Below are 20,207 nucleotides of genomic sequence, written 5' to 3'. Positions count from 1 at the left end.
CTGACTGTCTCTCCCCGTTTCCAGCTTCAGAAAAATACAAAAATAAAAAAATAAATAAATAAATAAATAAATGTGAATGACTTACATGCTTTAGTCAAAAGACATAGGGTAGCTGAATGGATAAGAAAATATGACCTATATATATGCTATCTACAAATGACTCACCTCAGAACAAAAAAATACACACAGACTGAAAGTGATGGCATGGGAAAAAAAATACTCCGTACAAATGGAAACAGACAGAAAAGCTGAGGTAGCAATACTTGTATCAGACAAAACAGACTTCAAAACAAAGGCCACAACAAAAAATAAAGATGGTAACTACATAATGCTAAAAGGGTTGATCCCACAAGAGGATATAACCCTTATAAACATGCATGCAACTAAACATAGGAGCATCTAAATAAATGTAGAAAATCTTGGTGAACATTGAAGGAGAGATTGACAGAAATACAGTCATAGTAGGGGCTTTTAACACTCTCCACTCACATCAGTGGATAGATCTTCCAAACAATCAAAAAGGCAAAAGTGCCTGACCAGGCACTGGCGCAGTGGATAGAGCATTGGACTGGGATGTGGAGGACCCAGATTCGAGACCCCAAGGTCTCCAGCTTGAGCATGGGCTCATCTGGTTTGAGCAAAAGCTCACCAGCTTGGACCCAAGGTCACTGGCTCAAGCAAGGAGTTACTCAGTCTGCTGAAGGCCCGCGGTCAAGGCACATAGGAAAAGGCAATCAATGAACAACTAAGGTGTCACAATGCACAACAAAAAACTAATGATTGATGCTTCTCATCTCTCCGTTCCTGTCTGTCCATCCCTGTCTATCCCTCTCTCTGACTCTCTGTCTCTGTAAAAAAAAAAAAAAAAAAAAAAAAAAAAAAAAAAAAAAAAAAAAAAATCAAGGCAAAAGTTACCTGATATGAGCCATTGGGTCAGATGGATTTAATTGATACAGAACAGTTCATCCCAAAGGAGAATATAAATTCTACTCAAGTACATATGGAACATTCTCAAAGATAGACCACATGTTAGGACACAAAATAAGTCCTAATAAATTCAAGAAGATTGAAATCATATCAAGCATCTTTTCTGACTACAATGGTATGAAACTGCAAATCAATTACAATTAAAAGTCTGAAAAACATTCAAACACATGGAAGCTAAATATTATGTTATTAAATAGTGAATGGGTTAACAATGAGATGAAAGAATAAATCAAAAGTTACCTGGAGACAAATGAAAATTAACACACAACAACCCAAAATCTATGAGACACAGTGAAAGCAGTCATGAGTGGGGAGTTCATAGCATTACAGGTATACCTCAAGAAATAAGAAAAATCTGAAATAAAAACTCTAACCCTACACCTAAAAGAACTAGAAAAATAACAACAAACAAAGCCCAGAAAAAGTAGAAAAAAGGAAATAATAAAGATTAGAGCAGAAATAAATGAAGGAGTCTAAAAAACAATACAAAACATCAATGAAACCAAGAGCTGATTCTTTAAAAAGATAAACAAGATTGACAAACCTGTATCCAGACTCATCAAGAAAAGAAGTGAGAGGACAAAAATGAAATTAGAAATGAAAGAAAGAAGTGACAAGTGACACCACAAAACACATAACAATGTAAGAAAATACTATGAACTTGTATGACAACAAATTGAACAATCTGGGTAAGATGGGTGAATTCCTAGAAACATACAATCTTCCAAAACTGTATCAGAAAGAATCAGAAAATTGGAATAGATCAATTACAACAAATGAAGTTGAAACAGTAATCAAAGAACTCAAAGCAAACAAATATTCAGGACCGGATGGCTTCACAGGCAATTTTTATCAAACATTTAATGAAGAACTTATGCCTATCCTTCTCAAGCTCTTCCAAAAAAATTCAAGAGAAGAAAAGACTTCCAAGCTTTTTTAACAAGGCCAGGATTATTTTAATTCAAAAAACAGATAAAGTCACCTCAAAGGAAGAAAATTATAGGCCAATATCTCTGATGAACATAGATGCTAAAATCCCTGATAAATATTAGCAAACAGGATCCAACATTACATTTAGAAGATCAAAGAACATGATCAAGTGGGACTTATTCCAAGTTTCCAAGGTTGGTACAATATTTGCAAATCAATAAACATGATACATTACATAACCAAAATGAAGAATAACAATCACATGATCATGTCAATAAAAGCAGAAAAAGCACTTGATAAAACGAGAACCCATTTAAGATAAAAACTCTCAGTAAAGTGAGGAGAGAGCAATCATACCTCAACATAATAAAGGCCATATATTACAAACCCACAGCCAACTTCATGCTCAATGAGCAAAAACAAGTTTTCCTAGCCTTCCCAATTCTTTTCCCCTCCCCTCCCCTCCCCTCCCTTCCTCTCCCCTCCCCTCCCCTTCTCTCCTTTCCTTTCATTTCCTTTCTCCTTCATCCATTCAATACTTACTAAGCACAACTAATATGCCAGGCACTAAGCTAGGTAATAGTGATATAGTAGGAAAGCAAGTTAATTGTCCTTGCCCTCACAAAACTCATAGATCATAGGAGAACAAGACATTAAATAGGCAATAAAACTGCTACTACAGCCTGACCAGGCAGTGGTGCAGTGGACAGAATGTCGGATTTGGATGTGAAGGACTCAGTTTCGAGACCCCGAGGTTGCCAGCTTGAGCGTGGCTCATCTGGTTTGAGCAAGGCTCACCAGCTTGAGCCCAAGGTCACTGGCTCGAACAAGGGGTCACTTGGTCTGCTGTAGCCCTCCGGTCAAGGCACATATGAGAAACCAATCAGTGAACAACTAAGGAGTTACAATGAAGAATTGATGTTTCTCATCTCTCTCCCTTCCTGTCTGTCTGTCCCTATCTGTCCCTCTCTCTGACTGTCTCTGTCTCTGCCACACACAAAAAAATAAAAAAATAAAAAACAAAAAAACTGCTACTGCAAAGGGAGTGGAGTATACACAAAAGCTATCTGTTATAGACTTGGGCACTAAGGGAAATCTCCCCAGAGGAAGTTCATTTTTAAGCAATGACCTACATAATGAGCAGGATTTAGCTAAGCAAAGACTACATAGATGTGTGTGTTCTCTCTTGCCTGAAAGCTAGACAATTAGCAAAATTACATAGGGCCTTGTAGGCCACGCTATAAACTTTGTACTTTATCCTAAGAGCAATGGGAAACACTGAAATATTTTAGGCAAGGGAATGATATGCTCATTTGTTTCAACAAAAATACTGCAGCTTCAGTGATGGACTGCAAGGGGTCAAATTGGAGACAGATTAGATTTTAAGGTGTCTGGGAATAAACAGAAAATAAAGTGTTGACAAGAGTGTAGATAAATAGAACAGTTAATTCACAGAACATGAAAACAAATAGCCAACAAATATACTAAAAAGTCAAAGTACATGAGAAATCAAAGAAATGTACATTAAAATGAGATAGCATTTAAGATTATAAATAATGAAAATATAGGAGTTTTATGCCCATATTAAATAATTTTTACATATTTTAATTAGGACTGAAATCGATACAAATCTTGGAGGCCAACTTAGCATTAAAATCAAAGTAGTTTAAAATATAAATATTGTTTGACCCAACAGTTCTATTTCATCATTTTCTTACTAAGGAAATAACTGAGATGTATCCAAAGATACAACTGCAAGGATACTCAACACACTGTATGTAACCCAAATGTCTAACAATGGTGACTGAGCTAAGAAATGCATTACAGTTCAAGAGATGAAATACTATGAAGCCACTCTAAATCAGGTTTTACAATAATACTCAATGGCAGGAAAAAGTTTAGGAAACATTGTTAAATTTCAAATGTAGGATATAGTGCAGTAAATACAGCATGAACCTATGTTTGTGTATATATATTGGGGTATTATATTTTCAAATATTAACGGTGGCTAAAAAGTTATGGATGAGTTAAAAATAGTATGGGGTTTTTGTAAGTGTGTGTGTGTGTGTGTGCATGCTCACGCATGTCTGTGTTTTATGTTTAAGCAAAACACAACATTAACTATATCTCAAAGCTTTGATCTCTCTTAGTGATTATATAAATGTCATTTGTAAAAAAAAAAAAAAAAGTCATTTGTAAAGGGGGAGGAATAATTCTCCCAGCTAGAATTTTGTTTTAACTAAAGCCTTGGTCCTGAATACACTAGAATAAATCATGGTAGGAAAAAATTTGGACCTTATGAGATACCAGTGAGAAAAATATTTAGGTTGGGTAGATGATTCTCAAAACATATGGCATACATAGCCATATATTCCACCTATTCCATAGCCTATACCTGAGCCTATTAAAAGAAGATTTAGATAGACAGTTGGGAATCATTAACATCTAAACATCTAAATGGTAACTGAAGCTCTAGGAGCTATACATTTTCAAAAGGGAAAATGTGTAGTGAGAGAAGAGAGAAGCCTGATACAGAATCACAAAGAATTCTATATAGTATTGAAGGAACAGGTCAATGAAGAGATGCTCACAAAGGCAAAAAGAACCAGATAGGTAGGGAAGAAAAAACAGGAGTGTCTATGGCAGCTAAGCACAGAGAAGTATCAAGTAAAAATGGTCAGTAGGGTCAAATGTTACTGAGAGAGAAAGTAAGATGAAACAGTAAGATAAAACAAAGGGTTGTATTATAGTTAGCAGCAAAGTATCTATTCAGTGACTTAGGAAAGAACACTTTCAATAGTGTGGTAGGGACACAAGACATTTCAGAGACCTGAAGAGTAAAAAAGGATCATTAAATAACATAGTTTACTATGTTTTATCTCTGCTCCCATGAAATGCCATTGAAATGACAGTAAAATAATAAAACATTAAAAACCCATGGAGAAAGAGAATGGAAAAAGATATGCCAGCAAGTAAGAGATAGTCAACAAATATTTAGAAGCTAAAAAGGGATGGATGAGTGGTAACTAACAACAGACCAGAGAAAGTGGGATCAGGAAGCAAACAACATCAAGCTGATTTAGTGTCAGTCAAAAGTGGCACATACTTTGGCATGAGGAACAGCTAGACCCCCAAATCCATTCAACCAGTGACTATTCCTCCTCTTCCTAGCAGAAGATATTTTACTTTTTCAGAGCTTTGACATTATACTACATGTAATTTTAAAACCCTCAGCTCTTTTTTACTGGTTGCCTCCCAGAACGATGGCAACCAGGCTTACCCTTAATCCTCCACCAGATGCAGGAGATTAGTGAATTACTTCCAGAGGAAACTGACACATGAGAAAAACACCTACAGAACTGGAATTAGGTTCTCCTTAATAGAAATCCAGCATTCTGCCTTATAACCTGTTTCCATCCCTTCAGATCTTCCAGTCACCTTAAAGCAGGGGTAGTCAACCTTTTTATACCTACCGCCCACTTTTGTATCTCTGTTAGTAGTAAAATTTTCTAACTGCCCACCGATTCCACAGTAATGGTGATTTATAAAGTAGGGAAGTAACTTTACTTTATAAAATTTATAAAGCAGAGTTACAGCAAGTTAAAGCATATAATAATAATTATTTACCAAGTACTTTATGTTGGATTTTCGCTAAGTTTGGCAAAATAAATCTTTATAAAACAACTTACTATAGTTAAATCTATCTTTTTATTTATACTTTGGTTGCTCCGCTATCGCCCACCATGAAAGCTGGAATGCCCTCTAGTGGGTGGTAGGGACCAGGTTGACTACCACTGCCTTAAATGCTTAAATTCACACAGGCAGCCAAAAGCTTACCAAACATTAGAGAAAGACAGAAACTAAAATAAACTGACAGAGGCAAAGAACTTGGAGGAAACTAAAACAATGCAGAGTTCAAATGAAAACTTTTTAAATTATATCCTCAGGAAGATAAACATATAGTTTGTATCCATAAAGCAAGAATATAGCTAAAAAAAAAAAGAAGCAAAAAGAAATAAAGACCTCTCATGAAAAAAGTATATATGTTGATATTAAAATTTTAATAGATTGGATAAAGAATTAAGGAGACATAATAGAACAAGAAGACAAAATCATGGAAATAAAAAACAAATAGATTAGATGGAAAATCTAAGAAATCCATCATCTGATGAATTAGAGTCCTAGAAAGAGGGAAGAGAGAGAAAAATTGGGAGGAAATCAATAGTGAATAATAAAAGGAAAATTCCCAGAAGTAAAAGTAACTAGTCTTCAGATTGGTAAAACCCACCTAGTGCTCATCAAAAATGAATGATAAAAGACTCACACCAAGGCATACCTCAGTGAAATTTCAGAAAAACTAAAGATAAAACCTTAAAGGCTTCAGATTTTAAAATACAGCTCATATTTGAAACATCAGAAATTAAAATAACAGTCTCAGCACAACACTAGAAGTTAGGAGACAAGATAGCCATACCTTCTAAAGTCTAAGAAAAATTTATTTATTTATTTTTTTGCATTGCATTTTCTTTTCTTTCTTTAATAATTTTATTTTTTTAATGGGGCGACATCAATAAATCAGGATACATATATTCAAAGATAACAAGTCCAGGTTATCTTGTCGTTCAATTATGTTGCATACCCATCACCCAAAGTCAGATTGTCCTCTGTCACCTTCTATCTAGTTTTCTTTGTGCCCCTCCCCCTCCCCCTTTCCCTCTCCCTCTCCCCCCTCCCTCCGTAACCACCACACTCTTATCACTGTCTCTTAGTTTCACTTTTATGTCCCACCTACGTATGGAATAATGCAGTTCCTGGTTTTTTCTGATTTCCTTATTTCACTTCGTATAATGTTATCAAGATCCCACCATTTTGCTATAAATGATCTGATGTCATCATTTCTTATGGCTGAGTAGTATTCCATAGTGGATATGTGCCACATCTTCTTTATCCAGTCATCTATTGACGGGCTTTTTGGTTGTTTCCATGTCCTGGCCACTGTGAACAATGCTGCAGTGAACATGGGGCTGCATGTGTCTTTACATATCAATGTTTCTGAGTTTTTGGGGTTTATACACAGTAGAGGGATTGCTGGGTCATAAGGTAGTTCTATTTTCAGTTTTTTGAGGAACCACCATACTTTCTTCCATAATGGTTGTACTACTTTACATTCCCACCAACAGTGTATGAGGGTTCCTTTTTCTCCACAGCCTCTCCAACATTTCCTATTACCTGTCTTGTTAATAACAGCTAATCTAACAGGTGTGAGGTGGTATCTCATTGCAGTTTTGATTTGCATTTCTCTAATAGCTAAAGAAGATGAGCATCTTTTCATATATCTGTTGGCCATTTGTATTTCTTCCTGGGAGAAGTGTCTGTTCATGTCCTCTTCCCATTTTTTTATTGGATTGTTTGTTTGTTGTTGAGTTTTATGAGTTCTTTGTATATTTTGGATATTAGGCCCTTATCTGAGCTGTTGTTTGAAAATATCATTTCCCATTTAGTTGGCTGTCTGTTTATTTTGTTATCAGTTTCTCTTGATGAGCAAAAACTTCTTAGTCTGATGTAGTCCCATTCATTTATTTTTGCCTTCACTTCCCTTGCCTTTGGAGTCAAATTCATAAAATGCTCTTTAAAACCCAGGTCCATGAGTTTAGTACCTATGTCTTCTTCTATGTACTTAATTGTTTCAGGTCTTATGTTTAGATCTTTGATCCATTTTGAGTTAATTTTAGTACAGGGGGACAATCTGTAGTCCAGTTTCATTCTTTTGCATGTGGCTTTCCAGTTTTCCCAGCACCATTTATTGAAGAGGCTTTCTTTTCTCCATTGTGTGTTGTTGGCCCCTTTATCAAAAATTATTTAACTATATATATATATATGTGGTTTTATTTCTGGACTTTCTATTCTGTTCCATTGGTCTGAGTGTCTATTTTTCTGCCAATACCATGCTGTTTTGATTGTCGTGGCCCTATAATATAGTTTGAAGTCAGGTATTGTAATGCCCCCAGCTTCATTCTTTTTCTTTAGGATTGCTTTGGCTATTCGGGGTTTTTTATACTTCCATATAAATCTGATGATTTTTTGCTCCATTTCTTTAAAAAATGTCATTGGAATTTTGATGGGAATTGCATTAAATTTGTATATTGGCCTGACCTGTGGTGACGCAATGGGATAAAGCTGTCGACCTGGAACACTGAGGTTGTCGGTTCGAAACCTTGGGCTTGCCTGGTCAAGGCACATATGGGAGTTGATGCTTCCTGCTCCTCCCCCTTCTCTCTCCCTCCCCTCTCTCTAAAAATCAATAAATAAAATATTTAAAAAAATAAAAAAAATTGTATATTGCTTTGGGTAATATGGCCATCTTGATTATATTTATTCTTCCTAACCAAGAACAAGGTATATTCTTCCATCTCATTATACCTTTTTTGATTTCCCTCAACAATGGTCTATAGTTTTCATTATATAAGTCCTTTACATTCTTTGTTACATTTATTCCTAAGTATTTTATTTTTTTTGTTGCAATCGTGAAGGGGATTATTCTTTTGAGTTCGTTCTCAAATGTTTCATTGTTGGCATATAGAAAGGCTATTGACTTCTGTATATTAATTTTGTATCCTGCGACCTTTACTGTATTGCCTTATTGTTTCTAGTAGTCTTTTTGTGGATTCTTTGGGGTTTTTGATGTATAGGATCATATCATCTGCAAAAAGTGATACCTTTACTTCTTCTTTTCCGATATGGATGCCTTTTATTTCTTTGTCTTGTCTGATTGCTCTGGCTAGAACCCCAATACCACATTAAATAAGAGTGGAGAGAGTGGACAACCCTGTCTTGTTCCTGATTTAAGGGGGAAAGCCTTCAGTTTAGTGCCATTTAATATGATGTTAGCTGATGGTTTATCATATATAGCCTTTATCATGTTGAGATATTTTCCTTCTATACCCATTTTGTTGAGAGTCTTAAACATAAAATTGTGTTGTATTTTATCGAAAGCCTTTTCTGCATCTATTGATAAGATCATGTGGTTTTTGTTCTTTGTTTTGTTGATATGGTGTATTACGTTAACCATTTTACGTATGCTGAACCATCCTTGAGATTCTGGGATGAATCCCACTTGATCATGATGTATTCTTTTTTTAATATGTTGTTGTATTCGATTTGCTAGTATTTTGTTTAGTATTTTAGCATCTGTATTCATTAGAGATATTGGTCTGTAGTTTTCTTTTTTTGTGCCATCCTTACCTGGTTTCAGTATGAGGGCTATGTTGGCCTCATAAAATGTGTTTGGAAGTATTGCCTCTTCTTCAATTTTTTGGAAGACTTTCAGTAGTATAGGAACCAAGTTTTCTTTGAATGTTTGATAAAATTTGCTGGTATAGCCGTCAGGGCCTGGACTTTTATTTTTGGGGAGGTTTTTAATGTTTTTTTCTATTTCTTCTCACTAATAGGTCTGTTTAGGCTTTCTGCTTCTTCTTGACTCAGTCTAGGAAGGTTGTATTGTTCTAGGAATTTATCCATTTTTTATAGGTTGTTGAATTTAGTGGCATAAAGCTTTTCATAGTATTCTACATTAATTCTTTGTATATCTACGGTGTCCGTGCTGATTTCTCCTCTTTCATTTTGGGTTTTGGTTATATGAGTTCTTTCTCTTTTTTCCTTGGAAAGTCTTGCCAAGGGTTTGTCAATTTTGTTGATCTTTTCAAAGAACCAGGTCCTTGTTCTATTAATTGTTTCTATTGTTTTTCTGTTCTCTATTTCATTTATTTCTGCTCTGATTTTTATTATCTCCTTTCTTCAGCTGGTTTTGGGTTGTCTTTGTTCTTCTTTTTCTAGTTTCTTAAGGTGTGAAATTAAGTGGTTCACTTGGGCTCTCTCTTGTTTGTTCATATATGCCCGAAGTGATATGAACCTCCCTCTTATCACTGCTTTTGCTGCATCCCATAGATTCTGATATGTCGTATTGTCATTTTCATTTGTCTGTATATATCTTTTGATCTCTGCACTTATTTCTTCTTTGACCCATTCATTTTTTAAAAGTATATTGTTTAGTTTTCACATTTTTGTGGGATTTTTTTCCTCTTTTTTGCAGTTGAATTCTAGTTTCAGGGCTTTATGATCAGAAAATATGCTTGGTACAACTTCGATTTTTCTGAATTTGTTGATGTTGTTTTTGTGGCCCGACATATGGTCAAATCTTGAGAATGATCCATGTACACTGGAGAAAAATGTATACTCAGTCACTTTGGGATGAAATGTCCTGTAGATGTCTATCATATCCAGGTGCTCTAGTGTTTTGTTTAAGGCCACTATATCTTTGTTGATTCTCTGTTTGCATGACCAATCTAGGGCCATCAGTGGTGTATTGAGGTCTCCAAGTATGATAGTATTTTTGTCAGTTTTTGTTTTAAGGTCAATAAGTAGCAGTCTTATATATTTCGGTGCTCCTTGGTTTGGTGCATATATATTAAGAATTGTTATGTCTTCTTGATTCAGTGTCCCCTTAGCCATTATGAAATGACTATTTTTGTCTCTGAGTACTTTTGCTGTCTTGTAGTCAACATGATCAGATATGAGTATTGCTACGCCTGCTTTTTTTTGGATGTTATTTGCTTGTAGTATTGTTTTCCAGGCTTTCACTTTGAATTTGTTTTTATCCTTGTTACTTAGATGAGTTTCCTGTAGGCAGCATACAGTTGGATTTTCTTTTTTAATCCATTCTGCTACTCTGTGCCTTTTTATTGGTGAGTTTAATCCGTTTTCATTTATTGTAATTATTGACACTTATGAGTTCCCTATTGCCATTTTATAGATTGCTTTGTTAGTTTTGTGTCTTGTTTGATCCTTCTCTTTCGTTTTTCTATCTTTTGTTTTTATTTGGTTGTATTCCATACATCTTTCCTCCATTGCTATCTTTTTTTATCTCATGTGCTTCTGTGGTGGTTTTTTCAATGGTGGTTACCTTTAAGTAATGAAAAGGGTTCCTACCCTGTTCATTGTAGTGCACTTTTTTGTGAGTATTTTTGTACTCCATCATCCTTTGCTACTGTAAATCTGCATCCTCTCCCCCCCCCCTCTCTTTTTGTTGTTCTCACAGTTTAAATTTGGTTTTATTGTGTTCTTCTTGAAGCTTTTACTTGTGGCTTTGTTTTTTTTTTGTTCTTTGTATCTGATTGGAGAATCCCTTTTAGTAATTCCTGGAGTGGGGGTTTTTTGATGATAAATTCCCTCATCTTTTCTGTATCTGTGAATGTTTTTATTTCTCCTTCATATTTAAAGGATAACTTTGATGGGTATAGTATTCGTGGCTGGAAGTTCCCCTCTTTCAGGACTTTAAATATTGGGGTCCACTCTCTTCTAGCTTGTAGAGTTTCTGCTGAGAAATCTGATGATAATCTAATGGGCCTTCCTTTATATGTTGTATTCTTCTTTTCCCTGGCTGTGTTGAGAATTTTTTCTTTGCCGTTGGTTTGTGCCAATTTCATTATAATATGCCTTGAAGTAGGTTTGTTGGGGTTAAGAAAACTCGGAGTTCTGTTTTCTTCTTGAATTTGAGGCTTTAGTTCTTTCCACAGGCTGGGGAAGTTCTCATCTATTATTTGTTTGAGTATGTTCTCCATTCCATTTTCTCTCTCTTCTCCCTCTGATATACCTATTATTCTTATGTTATTCTTTTTGATGGAGTCAGATAATTCTTGTAGGGCTATCTCATTTTTTTAAAATTTTTGAGTCTCTTTCTTCTTCTCTCTGTTGTGCCTCAAGTTGCTTGTCTTCTATTTCACTAACCCTCTCTCCTATCTGGCCTGTTCTATTAGCTAAGCTTGTTACCTCATTTTTCAGCTCGTGAATTGAGTTTTTCATCTCTGTTTGATTTGTTTTTATAGTTTCAATTTCCTTGGAAATATATTCTTTGTGTTCATTGAGTTGTTTTCTGAGCTCCCTAAATTGCCTTTCTGTGTTCTCTTGTATATCTCGGAGGATTTTTAGGATTTCTATCTTAAATTCTCTGTCATTTAGCTCCAAGGTATCCAATATATTAAATTTTTTCTCCATAGATTTTTCCTAACTAGCTGTGTTACCTCTCTTTCTTTTGTATCCATGATATTTGATTTTCTCTTCCTTAATGGCATCTGAGGGTGGTTTTGTTGATAGTATTAATGAGATTTAATAAAGAATAAAAAGTTAAAAAAATAAAAAATAGAAAAGAGTTGTTTTTTTAAAAAAATTAATAATGAAATAAAGAAAAATAAAATAAAAATTTAAAAAAAGGGAAATTATTCCCCCCCTCCTTTTTTCCTCTACTCTCCTCTCTCTCTTTCTTGAGAAAATCTTGTGGTGAACTGTGAATTATATTGTACTAAATAGAACAAACAATGCCTGTAATGGAGGGCCTGAATTGGGGAAAAGTAATAAAGGGGCAAAAAAGGGGGGGTATGGACCCACAAAAAGCAAATAAGGAAAAAGTTTGGGTCAAGAATAAAATGATTTGCTTTTAGGTGTTGGCTGACTAAGAGTTATGATGAGAGGAATAAGAGGGAAACAGGAAAATGGGGGGACAATTTAAAAAATTACTATTGTATTTAGTGGAACAAGAACTAGATAAAATGGAGAGCCATGAATGGGAGCACTGCTAATGAGTTAAAAAGGTGAAGTAAAAACCCCCCAAAATGCCACAAACATAAGTTTGAGTCCCAGATAAGATAATTTGTTTGTTATTGAGGTTTGAATGAGAGGAGACGTAAAGGAGAAAGGAAGAAACTAATATAGAGGGAGAAAAGAAAGAGAGAGAGAGAGAGAAAAAAAAAGAGGGAACCACTAAAAGAAGAAAAAAGAAAAAAGAGGAGAGAGAGAGAGAGTGAGTTAAGGGTTTTGGAGTGCAACCGTCATAGAGAGAAAGGAAGAGGAAAGAAAAGATAATGGGAGATGTAACACTTATGGGTAGTGTAGTTCAAGGAGAGGAGAGAGTAAGACCGGCAGAGAGTTAAACGACCAAATTGGAGGAGGAAAAAAAATATCAAGAATGAAGATAAGAGGCCCTGGCCGGTTGGCTAAGCGGTTGAGTGTCGGCCTGGCGTGCGGGGGACCCGGGTTCAATTCCTGGCCAGGGCACATAGGAGAAGCGCCCATTTGCTTCTCCAACCCCCCCTTCCTCTCTGTCTCTCTCTTCCCCTCCTGTAGCCAAGGCTCCATTAAAGCCAAGATGGCCTGGGCGCTGGGGATGGCTCCTTGGCCTCTGCCCCAGGTGCTAGAGTGGCTCTGGTCGTGGCAGAGCGACGCCCTGGAGGGGCAGAGCATTGCCCCCTGGTGGGCAGAGCTTTGCCCCCGGGGGGCATGCTGGGTGGATCCCGGTCGGGCACATGCAGGAGTCTATCTGACTGTCTCTCCCCATTTCTAGCTTCAGAAAAATACAAAAAAAAAGAATGAAGATAAGAGAAACAAATGAACAGATATAATAAAATGGGATAGGTTATAAAGTCTGCGGATTATTCTTGATTTTGAGAGGTTCAAAATCTTCTTGCTTTTTTTTTTTTCTCTCCCTCTTCTTGGTCGGTGACTCTGTTCCCCGGGTTCTGCCCCTTTGGCACGCTCAGGTAGAGGTTTGCTGTTGATAAGTCTCTATGGTGATATCATGTATTGTGCGTTAGTCTCGTTGGCAGTCGAGGCTCATTAGCATTTATAGGCTCTGCCAGTGAGAGAGTCCGTGTTCCTGGAGCCTTTCTCCTAGTCTTTCCTTCCTCAATTAGTAGCCTGAGAATCCAGCTATGGGGTTGCTGCTGTCTCTGCCTGTATAGTAAGAGGCTCAAGGAGCTGGCAACTCCCCACTCTATTCCCACTCGGCACAGGGCTCTGGGTGAGGCTCAGTCAGTCAGAGCTGCTAGCATAATCAGGCGGGGCTTCCTCCCACTCAAAGACCTCTGGCTCTGCCACTCTGTCTGGTAACACGGGCGGGCGCCCACTCCCGGGGCGCTTGGAGGAAACTTTCGCTCACTATCTGCGCATGCAGACCAGGATATCAGGCCAGCAGTCTCACACTCTGAGTGAAACCCCCACCCGCATGGAAAAGTTCAAGCGTTGGAATTGGCTCTCACTCCGTCCCCATGCATGGCTTTTTCAAGGCACTGGGGCGGCCCAAGATTCCGCTTTTGGCCCACACAAAGGCCCCTGACTCTGCTCATCTGTGGGATAACACGGGCGCACACTGCCGAGGCACTCAGAGGAATCTCTCGCTCACTATCTGCGCGCAGACCAGGATATCAGGCCGGCTGCCTCACCCTCTGAGTGAAACCCCCACCTGCACAGAAAAGTTCCAGCGTTGGAATTCGTTCTCGCTCCCTCCCAGTGCGCGGCTTTTTCAGGGCGCTGGGGCAGTCCGGAGATTCCGCTTTTGGCCCACACAAAGGCCTCTGACTCTGCCTCTCTGTGGGGTATCACGGGCGCCCACTCCCGGGGTTTTGGAAGGAATCTCTCGCCCACTGTCTGTGCACGCTGACCAGGAGATCGGGGAAAATGGCTGCCCCACTTGTCTTTCTTTGTCTGGGTTTGGTGCGAGTGTTAGCTTGTATTGCCCGGGTTGCCACAGGAACAGTTTTTCCTTGGCTTGGATCTCCGTGCCACAGCCTGGTTCGGCCATTTGTGCTGCGGCCTGGATCTATTCACCCCCTTTGCCTGCCTTAGTTTCTATATTCTCAGTTTCCAGTGAAAGCTGCCCTGTTTAGGTTAGTGAGGAAGGCGGAGCATTTCTTACTCCCTATTTCCTTCGGGGTTTGATTATATATTTAGCCAATTTTTTCGCTGGACCATACCTTCGGGTGTATTGTAAAACATCTGGAGGCTCCAAGGATAGGTTTTTCTGTTTCTGGTTGAAGATCTTGTTGAGTTTTGGGGGAGATTTATTGGTATTGCTTCCTACCCCACCATTACTCTGACGTTATCCGCCAGAAAAATTTATTTTCAATCTATCAAGTGTGGAAATAAATTTTAAATATTTTTAAACAAAAATGTTTCAAAATTGACTTCATCAGTACTTTTTCTTAAGAAGATATGCGAGCTTGACACATGGTGGTGCAGTGGATAGATAACTGACCTGGGATGCTGAAGTCCCAGGTACAAAACCCCAAGGTTGCTGACTTGAGCATGGGTTCATCTGGCTTGAATGCAGGCTCACCAGCTTGAGTGTGGAATCACCAGATGGAGTGCAGGATTATTGATATGATCCCATGGTTGCTGGGTTGAACCCAAAGGTTACTGGCTTCAGCAAGGGGTCACTGGCTCAGCTGGAGCCACGCCCCCTGGGGTCAAGACACATATGAGAAGTAATCAGTGAATGACTAAAGTGCTGCAACTATGAGCTGATGATTCTCATCTCTCTCCCTTCCTCTCTCTCTCTCTCTCTCTCTCTCTCTGAAAATAAATAAATAATCAAAAAAGAAGCTATGAAAAATTTTGTCCCAACAAAATTAAAGGAATAAAATGTTACATGAAGGGGAAACCAGGCAGAGTCCAATGGAGTCCCTAATTAAGAACATTGAGCTGAGGTCTTCGTTGGGTGACTTCCTGGATATAGCATCATCCCAGTATGCTGAGGTTGCAGGTTCAATCTCCAGTCAGGACACATATGAGAAGCAATCAATGAGTGCACAACTAAATGGAACAACTAAATGAAACAGCGAATTGATGCTCTTCTCTCTCTCTCTCTCTCTCTCTCTTTCTCTCTCTCCTTTCCTTTCTCTCTCCCTCTCTCTCAAATCAATGGAAAAAAGTATTTTATAAAAGAACAAGAGCCTGACCAGGCAGTGGCGCAGTGGATGGAGTGTCAGACTGGGATGCATAGGACCCAGGTTTGAGACCCTGAGGTCACCAGCTTGAGCGCAGGATCATCTGGTTTGACCAAAGCTCACCAGCTTGGACTCAAGGTCGCTGGCTCGAGCAAGGGTTTACTTGGTCAGCTGTAGCCCCACGGTCGAGGCACATATGAGAAAGCAATCAATGAACTAAGGTGTCGCAATGAAAAACTAATGATTGATGCTTCTCATTTCTCTCTGTTTCTGTCTGTCTGTCCCTGTCTATACCTCTCTCTGACTCTTTTAAAAAAAAGAAAAAAAAAAGAACATAGAGCTGAGAATCTAAGGAGACTAAGTTTGCTGGAGTTCACAGGACACAGTACCAGAGAGGAGAAAAACTGCACAGAGAGAATTCTGGAGGCCTTCAAAGGATTCCACTCCAGTATTCAACAAAATAGTGATCAACATATGCAAGTGAAGAAACTCTCCAATTCCAGTGAAAGAATCACTCAAAAACAGTTGAAGGAATAATCCTTGGTGTACTAACAGGGCCAGGGATAGTGTATGTTCCCCTCAGCCAAATTGGAAAATCTCATGATTTATGGCATGGGACACTTGATAGATTACTCAGAAGAGTACTGCCTCAATAATTAAGAAAAAAAAGTCCCCTAAACCATACAATGTTCTGATCACACCTAACAAATCTTAGAAGCAAGATCCTAAAGGGTCAAGCTCTCTTCAAGTCACTTAACTGTGTCCCAGAAAAAAGCTTAAGGTTATTTATAGGACTATAAGAATACACAGTTCCAATTAGATAAAACTGACAATGTCTGGCATCCAATCAAATATTACCAGACATGCAAAGAAACAAGAAAACAAAATCATAATAAAAAATAAAAGAGCAACCAGTTGAAACTGACCAAGAACTGATACAGTTGTTAGAATTACACATTAAAACTGTTTTTGTAACTGTATTCTGTATGCTATAAAAGATAGAAAAAAAAAGGCTCAACGTGTTAAACAGAGATATGTAAGATATAAACAGACCCAAACTGAACTCCAACTGAACTCCTAGAGATGAAAACTACAGTATCTAAGAAAAAAAATGCACTGGAAAGGTTAAATACAGATTATTCATAACTGAACAAAATATTAGTAAATGTAAAGACATATCATTAGAAACTATCAAAATGAAACAGAAAGAGATAAAAACTAAATAAACAGAGCATCAGTGAGTTGAGGAAACTTCAAGCAGTCTAATATACATGTAATTGGAATCCCCATAAGAGAGGAAGGAAGAGGCATAAAAAAACATTTGAGAAAATGATGACTGAAAAATTTCCAAATTTGCTGGTTAATTGTTAATGTTTAAAATCGGAAAAATAATATATCCAAGATGGTAGTGGAGTAGGTGGAAAGTACACTCACTTCCTCCCAGGACCAAACAAGAACTACTACTAAATTATAGAACAATCATCCTGAATAATCAACTGAAGACTAACTGAAGAGAAGTTTTATAACCAAGGATTTACAGAAGAAGCTACATCAACACTGGTAGGAAGGGCAGAGACCCAGAAGGATTTGCATTGCTTCCAAGGGTGGCAGCTGAGGTTCCAGAGGTACACCTCAGCTATGGCGGGTTTCCCTGAGAAGGTGAAGTCTCAACCCCAAGCCGGGCTCCCCAAACCAGACTACCAGAGCAAGGAAGAGGTGCCCACATAATACTTGGCTGTGAAAATCAGTGGTGATTCTGTCCATCAGGGAGAGACAAGTCTCTGTTACAGATAAGCATCCTGTTAATGGACCAATGTACAACATTCTGTTCATAATCAGTCTGCCTGGGCTCCAGCAGACAGAAGATAGACTAGACTGAAGTTGTGTGAGGAAAGTCTGGGTTTTGTGGCTCTGGGGAGAGAGCTAAAGTGAAAGCTTTCAGGATCCCTGTGTTGAGTTATTTATTCTTCTATAATTTAGATGCCATGTTCCTTGAGTGGAGCACCCCCTTCCTTGCAGAATCATCTTGGAGGAAAGCAATAGCTCCACACTCTGAACTTTCTCTTCCCTCACCCTTTGGTGAGGAGTCAGCTGTTGTGGCCAGTATGTAGAGGTCTGGGAAGACTAGGAGGTGTCAGTGACTGAGTTGTGTGGTTTTGTGGCAGGGGCTATATTCCTTGTCCCATGTTTCCATTAACCTGAATGGCTTTTCCACCTAATGGGAGTCTACTAGCCCTACCTTACAGGTTCCTAGCTGCCCTACCTCTAGCTCCTAGTGGCCCCACCTTCCCAATTACTGGTGGCTCTGCAATGCCCAGGGCTGGACAAACTCAAGGACAGACTGAGTTGTGTGGCTCTAGGTTGGAAAACATACCACTACATTTTCTGAAGCCTGACTGACTGGCACCCCCTTCTCTATAGAAGATCCACTAGGCCCATTCTCCTAACTCCTGGAGGCCCCACCTTGCTGAAGTTGGGCTCCTCCCAGCACAATCTGGAACAGACTGAGTTATGTGGCTCTAAGACTGGGGCCGTTTTGCCCTTGCACACCAGACTGGTGCAGAACCCTTCCTGGTCACAGACAAATGTTGGTCTCTTTGAGCCTGGAACACTTTATTGGCCTCTCCCTGAAAACTCCCTAAGACACCACCCCACTAAACAGATATGAAGGAACCGAGAAAGTGGCAGCTTGACTTAGTATACCTGGAGACTTTTGTTGAGTAGCCATAGACCCAGCACAGGCTCTGAATTTGAACCTATATCAAACTGGTCAATACCACTTAATCCTACCTGGTATCTCACTAAGAACTTACCTCATGCAAGTTGATTACCATCAGAAGCTATTTCAGTAACTGAAACTAACAGGCAGCTGACATATTGAGGCAGGCAAAGCAGATCTCAGGTTGCCTTGAGACTTTGGCTGACCTGCCACAGGCCTGGTGTTGGTAATAGCCAGCATTGGTGTGGAGCTTTGTCCTGCCCCCACACACCCAGGCCTAGTGGAGGCAACACAAACTGTGGATCACTTTGTAGTTCCAAACAGATTACACAGAGCCAATAAAAGACAGCATATGAAATTGGTCTGCAACAAAGTCCCTCTCAGAAGCCCAGAACCAACACACCCATTTGGCAGCTTCAGACAACATACCTATCATTATGGAAACAAGGAAAAAATAAAGCTGACCAAAGCAACACACAAGGATTTCAGGTCAGTACTGAGGGCTTAGGTGAGATTAGAGATCATGAATATGTGGTGTAGTAGTACCAATATATTTAGTTATGTGATTTTCTCCAGCAGGATTCTGAAACTCAAATGTAGCCATGGAAAAGGTGGGAATAGATGGGTTAGGCTATTAAAAGGCTGGTGTGATAGAAAGATAGCTGGGAGAGGGAACTGGGGATATTAAAAAGTATAGCTGAAGTGAGAAATCACAGACCCTAAAGAAAGAAGTGAAGCTAGTTATGAAGACAGTCGGAAACTGGTAGGTAGGAGTCAGAACTTAGAGGTCCCAATGAACCTGATGAATAGATGAACTGGAAGGGAAACAGACAACTGTAAATATAGAGATTATAATTAGAAAGTGGAATGTTTTGATTTATGATTTAAGTGTAATTATGAGTGATGGTGAGGTTTTGAATGTGGGCCATGGAACTGAGTGGATGGAGTAGAGCAGAAGTGAGGGTCACTAGAGTAGGATATGGCACGTAATCAGGAAACTAGATGTCTAGAGTATTAGATGGGTCAGCCATAGGGATGCTACTAACATCACCAAGAATGATGGCAGAAGCAATAGAAAACAATACTGTAAATTTGGAGTCAAAATCTCTAATGAATGAGAGGGAGACATATGGAGGTTAAATCTGGCCCTTATAGCCCTTTGAACCCTTGGCGATTATATTGAACAATGTTTCACTTTAGAGCTCAGATTCTTTGCAAATAAAAAACTAGTAGGCTGCAGAGACAGAGAAGGATGCCAGGAATCCACAGGGCAATATATCACTGAGGCTTAGTAACTAACTAACTGGTAAAAAATCTTCAGGTGGCAGCTGCTACATATAAGCCAGAACAGAATTAAGTGACCTTAAGCTGGCCTCTTTTCATAAGAGCAGGCATGTCAAAAGAATATAAGGAACTCACCTCTCAGCGATGTTTTTTGCAGACTGAAGAAACCTTGCTTGGTCATTTTCCTTCAGGATATGCTCAGCTTGGTTGATGAGGACTGTTGACCGTTCAAGACATTGGCGGCAATTAGCCACCTGCTGTGCCAATTTTCTCAGTTTCATAACCTTAAAAGAATGAGCAACAGACAAAATAAGAGAGAATATCCAGTGCTTAATTAAAAACGATAAAACATGTAGGAGATCTGCTGCAGTGATTCTAAAAATAAGGCCTATTAATATTAATATCCAATGGTCCCTGTGCTAACCATTCACCTTCTCACCCTACCTACCCTATATGCCTGTCATACCAACCCCTCCTTTCAGCTACAGCCTGCTTACTTAACCTGCCATACAGTC

General features: G+C 38.6%; 1 protein-coding gene across 7 annotated transcripts in view; it reads right to left on the bottom strand.

Annotated features, from left to right (window-relative positions):
* Positions 1-20,207, bottom strand: part of MID2 (midline 2) — a 206,770-nt gene that overhangs the window by 19,240 nt on the left and 167,323 nt on the right. For all 7 annotated transcript variants that reach the window (XM_066356105.1, XM_066356100.1, XM_066356107.1 and 4 more), the window contains exon 5: positions 19,828-19,976. In XM_066356105.1, coding sequence (XP_066212202.1) covers positions 19,828-19,976 — 149 coding nt within the window. The remainder of the gene's footprint in view (positions 1-19,827; positions 19,977-20,207) is intronic.

The sequence above is a fragment of the Saccopteryx leptura genome, chromosome X (genome assembly GCF_036850995.1).
Source record: "Saccopteryx leptura isolate mSacLep1 chromosome X, mSacLep1_pri_phased_curated, whole genome shotgun sequence".
NCBI classification, from domain to species: domain Eukaryota; kingdom Metazoa; phylum Chordata; class Mammalia; order Chiroptera; family Emballonuridae; genus Saccopteryx; species Saccopteryx leptura.
This window is presented reverse-complemented; position numbering and strand designations above follow the sequence as displayed.